The 8438-nt window shown below is 47.6% G+C and overlaps 1 protein-coding gene across 1 annotated transcript in view; it reads left to right on the top strand.

Annotated features, from left to right (window-relative positions):
- NCSTN (nicastrin) overlaps positions 1-5110 on the top strand; it is a 13267-nt gene extending 8157 nt beyond the window's left edge. Inside the window, exons 12-17 of the mRNA XM_009322807.1 lie at positions 673-775; positions 1051-1143; positions 1653-1743; positions 1881-2032; positions 2361-2573; positions 4127-5110. Of these exons, the coding sequence (XP_009321082.1) occupies positions 673-775; positions 1051-1143; positions 1653-1743; positions 1881-2032; positions 2361-2573; positions 4127-4249 (775 nt within the window). The 3' untranslated portion in view covers positions 4250-5110. The remainder of the gene's footprint in view (positions 1-672; positions 776-1050; positions 1144-1652; positions 1744-1880; positions 2033-2360; positions 2574-4126) is intronic.
- Positions 5111-8438: the final 3328 nt, after the last annotated feature.

The following is an 8438-nucleotide window of genomic DNA, read 5'->3' as shown; positions in this document are numbered from 1 at the left end:
TCCTTCTCTGCAGTTTCTGAGAATCTCTGTAGCAATCAAGGGGAAGTAGCTTCCCTTTCACCTCTAAATCTGCACTGCTCTAAAGGGGTGAGAAGAGCTGGGGTGGAGGGAAGCGCAGCTCACTGCTGTGTGATCCATCTTTGTGGGGGGATGAGTCCCAGGTTAGCTGGGAATGTCAGGTGCATAGACCATGCAGTGGGCTCTCAGCCCAATTCCCAGTTCAGCTGCGTGTGCTGCAGACGCCTTGGTGTAAATCTTTCATAGAGTTCACTTGCAACTCCTCGCCGCCTTCAAGATAAGGCATTAATAAAATCCACTGGCATGACTTGGATCAAAAGCCCTCTTCCCAGGAGACCTTCTGCATGGGTTGTCCTTGCCTCAGTTTCTCTACCCATTTAATAGATTGGGCTGTCGCCCACCTGAAAGCTAATCACAGCTTGTAAATTGCGTGGAGATCCTCAGATGGGAGAAGCTGTGGAAGGGCCAAGTTAATTATAAAGCCTCATTAAATGGTTTAAGGAGCGTGTGGCAGGGCAGCGCTTTGGCAGGGCTGTATCTCTGCTCCCAGGAGACTGCTCCCACTGTTTGCTTTAGGCACACTCTGAATTGAATTCCATGCCCTGTGGTTTCTTTCTGCCCCTCCCCAACCTCTGTTTGCTGCCTTCTTTTCAGATACTACCAGAGCATGTACGACACTCCAGAGAACATCCGGATGGAATACCCCGAGGGGCTTAGCCCTGAGGAGACCTTGGAGTATGTCACAGACACAGCCAAGGTTCCTACTTTGCATTTTCTTTAGCTGCTGTATCTGGGGTGGATGGGGCTTTGGGTGGGGGCAGATAGATGCGGGGTCATGGGGAGAGGGGGAAAGCTGTTTCCAAAAAGGGCTGAAAGAAGGTGGGAGTGCTTTGTACAGTGACAAAGGCAATAGGCGCTCAAATGCTAGCACGATGTAAGCGTTTGATGGATGTGTAGATTCTGGCTTGCTCTGCTTGCTTGTTTTGCTGGATCTGCCTATCTTGATTAACACAGAGCACTCTTCTTTTGCAGTCCCTGGCAGAAGTTGCCACAGTGGTCGCCCGTGCTCTCTACCGGCTTTCGGGGGGGGCCAACAACACCCCCGCTATTCAGGGCGATTCAATGCAGATGGAATTGCGTCCCTGGCATCTCTGATGAGCCCTCACGTACTTCCCTTCTGTCTCTGTTTATATGTGTTTACACAGCATGCTGTCCGGGCTGTCTCCATGAGGGCTTTGCCTCCCCCCCTTCTCTCTTTCCCCACCACAGCTGAATGAAAAACCTTTCACCCTTCTCTAGTTCCTTGCCTCTCAATCTCAGGGCAGACATTAAGCCTCACGAGCCCTCTACAAAACAGAGCTCCTTTATCCTCGTTCCACAAAGCAGAAGATGAAGCTGAGATGAAATGGCAATGTGTGCCACAGGGATCAGCTAAGGAGTCAGTGGAGCTGGAATCAAACCCAATTTTCACAGCTCGGTCCTGAATTATATACAGTTGTGACATATAGTCTCTCCTTTGCTGTGCTCTTGGCCCTTGTAGTGGGAAACATCTGTCAGCCCAATAATCTTGAGAGGTATAGCTGTTGAGATGCTATTTTCTCTCCTCTTTGTATAAACCGATTTCCATCTCTTTCCAGGTCTCTCGAATGCTGTATGGGTTTCTGATTAAAATGAACAATTCCTGGTTTCAGTCCATCATTAAACCAGACATAAAAGGAATTCTGGGTAAGAGCAACATAGGGAAGAAGAACACAGGAATGGGTTTGACCCCATATGTTACCTGGCAGCTTTCTGAAGTGCCATACTAACATGGTCTGCTTCTGGCCCTCTCCCCGCCAATCCCATTTCTCTGACTGTTCCAGGTGATGTTCCCCAACATTACGTCGCCGTTTCCAGCCCTGTGAACACTACCTACCTTGTACAGTATGTCCTGGCCAACCTCACGGGCACTGTTGTTAACCTCACCAAGGAAGAGTGCCTGAACCCTGAAAAAACACCCAGCAGTGAGAAAGAAGTAAGTATCCATTAGAGTGGGATGATAGGTAAGGATAGATCTGCTGTCCCCATTTGCTGGTTTCCGCTTTTGAGGAAAGCTGGTTAGGAATGCTTTCTACTGCTTGTAGTAACACATGGGAGAACTGGGAAACTCCACCAACAAGGAAGCACCTTAATGCCCAAGGGCAGGGGAGGAGTGGGCAAAAGGATCCCCTTACAGTGCGAACAGTCAGTAAAGCCCCTCTCTCTCTCCCCAGAGACACAGGTAAGGTTCCGGAACGAGGGGATAGTCTGGTTATTTGCTAGTGGCTGTTATGCTGTCTCTTACTCTCCCGTTTTCTTTGCAGATGTATGAATATGCCTGGGTGCAGGGTTCTCTGGACCCTAACTCAACATCACGAGTCCCCTACTGCGTTCGGTCAACCGTTCACCTAAGCAAAGCACTCTCTCCAGCCTTTGAGCTGAGGCAATGGGGATCTACAGAGTACTCCACATGGACAGAGAGTCGGTGGAAAGAGATCCGTGCCCGAATATTTCTGGTAGCCAGCAAGGAGCTAGAGGTGAGTTTGTACATGTCTGAAAAAGAAAGTAGAGAAAAAAATGTGGCTAGCTTTGAGTAACATCTCCTGACAGCTGGAGAAACAGTTCAGAGTTTGTTACAGGGTCTTGTGCCATCATCCTGTGCGAGCTCCCCAGTTAAGAACAGCCAGGCTTTGATCCTTGAAAATGAGGTAACCAAGAATGCATCACTGGTGATAACCCTACCACCTCCAGCCATTTGTGGGTTAATAACCTAGTCGCTGAGGCTGAGACAGTGCAGAATAATCAAGAGTCCCATGAGCAGGCTGAGCTCTGTGAATAAAAGATAGAAATGACAGGAGTCTTAACCCCTTCCCCAAGCACGGGAAGCCAAGGCAGTGAATCTGGCTGTTAAGGTGTTTTGCCTGATGTGCAGCCCAGATCTTCCTTCCTGCAGTTCGAATCCCCTCCTGACAGCGCAGGAGTAACTTTTGCACAAACCTTCACAAACAGAAGCTGCTGCTGGTTCAGTGTCTCAGATTCTAAGCAGCCCTTAGCTGGGTGTGATGTGGCTTAAGTGCCAGCAGAATAAGGGTTAAGCGTACAGTCACTTTGGGACTCTGTGCCTGTCTTGATGCCCTCTGGTTGGCTGTTAATGATGTCATACCCTGTCAGGACAGACTTGGGAGTGCACAGCGCTGTCGTCATCATGCTAGCAGTAAGCCACCCAAAGGCCATGCAAGCCCGGGCAATTGTTGCATCTCTTGGATGGTTATTTGAAATCTGAGCAATTTATCTGTGGGGCACTGGGCCTCTTTAACACTGTCGGGCAAGCACAATGCCCTGCCTGTGTCTCTCGGCCTGTTACAGCCCAGTAGATAGTGGTGCCCTGGAGATGCACAGTTTGAGCCCAGCCATCCCTGAAGTGTTGACCCGATAGAAAATGTACTGAGAGAGTTGTAGTGGTGCATGAGTGTCTGGCCACTGCATGGGGACTGTTCTGAGATATTCAGGGGAGACTGGGAACGGCAGTCCTACCGTGCAAGGAGAAGGGTTAACAGGGAGGAATCTAACGAGGCCTTGGACTGGTCTGGCACTTAGGCTTCAGGAAAGGTGCTGAGCAGGAGGTAATCTCAGTTATGCAAAGGCTTTTGACGGATGTTGATTCTGCCAGCAACTGTGCTTGTTGAAGGCATTTAGAGTTCCTCGCTGGAGGAGATGACAGTTCATGCAGGAGTAGCCAAAGCATTACATTAAATGCTTGCTAAAAATCTTTGCAAACTGTGTCGACCACCCTGAAACGTGATACGTTCTTTATCCGTGGTACAACTTTCTTACCTTTTCCCTTAAACAATCGGTTTGTGTGCACTGTTGATAACTACAACGAAAGCTGACCTGATCCTGTCTGGCAGTCGCTTCTGCCCAAGTCTGTAAGGTCCTCAGAGTATCTTTTTATTTCACTGTCCACGGTGCCTCAGCAGTGAGCTGGCCTCTGTAGCTTTCTGACAGAGACCCCCATTCGATGCAAGTTCTGTGAGGTGCTGCAGGTCTGTGTTTGTAACAACAATGCTAAGTGTTTCTCATCCCTTCCCAGATAATCACTTTGGTTGTGGGCATTGCCATTCTGATCTTCTCTCTCCTCGCCACGTATTTTATCAACGCCAAAGCGGATGTACTTTTTAGCATCCCGCGGGACCCTGGGGCTGTGGCTTACTGAAGATGCTCTCGGGGCTTGAGAAGTCTTTAGCCCTTGGATTACAATTGTCAAAGATAAAACTACACTGGAATGCCCCTCTCTCTCTGGATAGGGATGCAAAGGGTTCTCTCCAGAGCTTCCGTGCTCGGGTTCTAGGGACTGAGCCCTAAAACGTAAGAGACTTTCCCAGAAAACGGTGCCGACCAAGCCCTAAAGAAACGGTGACTGAGAAGTTCCCAAAGCCTTTCTTTTTAATTTGTCCTTACTTCTGAGCAACTTGAGAGGATTGGTCCTGAATGCCACTGAGACGACAATGTGACGGATGTGTTCCCTAAATGAAGGCAAGGGTGGAAAGGGTAAAGGTATTTTCTCTGGGATGTACGTGGACCAGCAGATTTCCGTGGTGTCTGACAGCACAGATTGCCTGTTAATGTCCAGCAGTTGCTGTGAATCTGTGTATACTACAATGCAGGGAGGGCAAGGTGTGTTTAACAGATGATTGGATGTAAAATGTCCTTTTTTTAATGGTGCAATATTTTCTGGGTTTTGTATATATATAAATAGTTCCGTTTAATTAAAAAAATCTCCACTTACAAATTAACCCATTGCCTGTTTTGTCTTAGTTGCTGCCAAAAGGACCAAAAACACTGGGTGTTGCAATATGTTTCGGTCTCGGGAGAAACAGAGTTTGTCCGATTTGTTTTTTGACTCGCTTTGAAACTTTGAATTCTTTCTACAGCTGGGCAGAAGAAAGACATTGTGCCCTCAGACAGGACAGGGGATTAACTCACTGTTGTTCAGACTGTAAGCTCTCCAAGGCAGGGGTGGCTGATCACTCCAAACGGTGCTTTGTACGATGGTACCTTGATCTCAGTCGATCCCTAGGCGCTGGTATAATAAACGTGTTTTTTAATGAGCATGCTCACACACTTTGTTTCCTTCAATGCCTTAGTGCCCAGCACAACTGGGCTCTCAGGGCTAGCGGTTGTGACCGACCAGGCACTTGGACGTTCCTGGTTGTTTCTTTTGTATGAAAATTCACTTGTTCTTCAGCAGTCATGATTTAAAAGTGCGATAGTGCTGTTGTCCAAAGTGAAGAGCTCAAAAATAGGTAGAGAGGATTAATTCCAGAAATCAGAGCTGATGAGTGCTAAAGCAGACATCGCTTTCCCTTCCCTAGAGGACAGTGTGGGCTTATTGTGTTTAAGTCTTTTCTCAACCAGGCATACAGTCTGGAGTTTTAAAGTAATTCAGACTTTGTACTTTCAATGCTACCCTGAGGGAGACTTTTTCCACTTGCTAATGCATCCTGCTATCAGGAAACGGCTCCTGATACTTGGTGGAATGTTTCCGTGCCGGATTTCTTTTCATTTCTCCTAGCAATGCTGAAGAAACTCATATCTCAATTTACATGGAGATATCTTGTCTTTACAATAAGGATTTTCATAGCCTCTAACTCCTAATCTTTGGACACGTTCCAGCTTGTCAGAACAAAATCAGTTTCCCAAAATTATCCAAGTAGACTATTTCTGTGCATGAAGGTATTTTGGGTGAGACGGAGGACCTCAGGACAGCATGTGGTCTGGCAGAGAATTTTGTGGAATATGTTTTTCCTTCCCTAAGGTAAGTTTATTATTATTTATTAGATTATTTATATTTTTTTTTACATATCAAAATGCAAATGCTTAATTCATGGTGGAGCAGTGCTGTATGGAGAGATGGTGGGATCAGTGATGGCTAATCAGCAAATAGGGTCCATATACACAGGGTTCTTGATAATTTTCAAATTAAAAATGCGTCCTTCCCATACTGTGCTCTCTCCCATCTTTCAGATCTAGATTCTCTGCTTGGGTTTGAGCGCTTTTTGTTTTGTTTTGTTTTCCCCCCAAAGGCTTCTGGTTGGAATTTTTTTTTCCCCCCTTGTTTTCCCCGTACAAACAGAAATAAACCCTTTTACCACTCCCAGCCCCATTTTCCACTCCCAGCTTTTTGTTCAGAGCTGCTCTCTGGCGAGGCGAACAAACAGCTGCCTCCGTTGTCTGTGCCTCTGCCGCTCCTTGGATGGCCAACAGGTCTCCCCTGTGGACAGTGCAATGAGCAACCCTCCTATCAGTGGCTGACAAAAGGAAGGGAGAAGCAAGGGGGCTAGGCTGGCAGGCACTGCAGCAGAGACACATTTTCCCTCCTGCTGCCAACGCTGGAGAACACCGCAAGTCTCCGCTTGACTGTCAGCCCAAAATTTACCCTGAGCTGGGGGTTTGCGTGTCCCTCAAACTCTCTTGGTGCCAGCACTGTCGCTGCACAGAGGGGTGAAAGGAAAGGCAGTAGCCATTGGTGTTTCCAGCCCTCCTCGTTGTGTTTTGCCATGGTCAGTAAATGCATTTTGCTCAGCTGGCTTTTGATGACGAGGCTCGCGGCGTGCAGCTCTGAGCCTTCCCTCCTCTGGGGAATTGGGCCTGAGTGTTGGATGAAAGGGGGTGGGGAACAAATAGTCAGGATTGCGGGATTCGTCTGGGAAGTAAATGGGCTACGAGAGTGAGTCCTAGTCCCTAGGTTTCTCTTCCCTGTCCTTCCCCAGTCTGGCTGCGGCCGCTTCCCTTCCCCTCGCAGTGCCCTTCTCTCACCGGTGACGGACCCTGCTACTGCCCTGTTTCACAGGGGTGAGGGGACGCTCTTGAGACCTTGAGGTGAACAGTACTTGAAATACAAAGGTGTTTTGTTAAAGTAAAGCTAATGTTGGTGAAAGGAGCTGCTTTGTGTGTCGTGGAGAATGAAATCCCATTTTATATGGAAACAAGACCATGCGAAAAGGTCTTAAGTTCACCTGCATCCCTCTCCAGATCATAAATGGGGCAAGTTGGGAGGAATCGGGATCTCTGTGACCTATTCAGTCGTTTAGTCTCACTCCTGATCTTCAAACAAAGAGCTGACAGTGGATTTGGGAGTGCTCATTCCCCTCCGCTGGGACCGGGAAAGCCTTTGCTGCTTTGTCTACGGCTACTAAATCGCTACCCCTTAGGGAGTTGCTGTCTCCTGCTTTAAGCCCGGAGTTAGTGTCTTAGCCCTGGAAAGGCTCGCTCTTAAGCCATCTTTTCCATGCCTTCAGTCTGAGTACAGTTATCTGCAGTAGATACATGTCCCCAGTTTAAAAATGAAACAGGCTGGACCCCTTGTGTATCTTCCTTTGTAATGTAGAGTAGCTGCCTTTGGTTTGGGGCTGAGTTGTGTCTCCTGCCCATCCTGGTGTAACAGCAGCTGTCCTCAGCTGCGCGAACCTTAAAGTTGATAACTCCCCTGATACGCTTTTCTCCATCACTCCTGAGATTATGTGCATTAATTAGAGCATCCCTAATGCTAATAAGCAATGGGGAATAAGTGCCTTCTCAGTAAATTAATGTGGAAAGTAGTTTGAGTATTGGTATATATGTAGATTTATTTTTTACCTTTGCAATAGAAACAAAATTGCTGAGTTCTGAGGAGCAACTACGTGTATTTTGATGTGTGCTGGCTAAATAAGGTAGAGTCTGAGTTGCGCTGGGTGACAGTGCAAAGCCAGTGGTGTGGCCTTCTTTGAGGTAGGCTGACGTGAACGAGATAATTCCCCCATTCAAAGCCCATTTGCTTTGATAATTAGAAAAGTTTGCATGGGAAATTACGCAAAACATATGGAAAGCAAACAACTTTCCTGCTCCGTGTCTGGTCGTCTTTGAAGCAGCGGCTCACAGCAGAGTACCCCTGGTTGCCTCTTGGTCTAGGGAAAGGCTGCAGCAAGCACCACTTGCGTCTGTCGTAGCTGGTCCAGGAGGACATAGTCCAGCTGGGAAACAATTCACAGGAACGCTCTAGAGATACCTAGCTGTTTTCTGGCTTCAACAGGCTTCTCCTGGCAAACCTTGCTGCAGTGATTTAGGACACTCTCCCAGCTGAAAAAGGTTACCATCTCTCACGCACAGTCAGCAGAGGAGACAAAAGCTCGCTCCGTTTCAGTTCAGCATCACAGTCAAGTTCAGGTACTGGGAAAACGCTCTCTTCTAACTCTTAAGACTTTGGCTTGTTGCTCCAAAGCATGAGTGCTTGAATTTCTTCCGCAACTACTACATTTTGAGGTTGTTTTACATCATTCCTGGTCTAACCAGTTCTTCCTGATGCTTAGAGATGCTGGACAGCTTTGACTTCTGTCCAAGCGGTTGGCATCGTTGGCATCTTTTAG

Source organism: Pygoscelis adeliae, unplaced genomic scaffold, assembly GCF_000699105.1.
Source record: "Pygoscelis adeliae isolate BGI_AS28 unplaced genomic scaffold, ASM69910v1 Scaffold494, whole genome shotgun sequence".
Classification (NCBI taxonomy): Eukaryota; Metazoa; Chordata; class Aves; order Sphenisciformes; family Spheniscidae; genus Pygoscelis; species Pygoscelis adeliae.
This window is presented reverse-complemented; position numbering and strand designations above follow the sequence as displayed.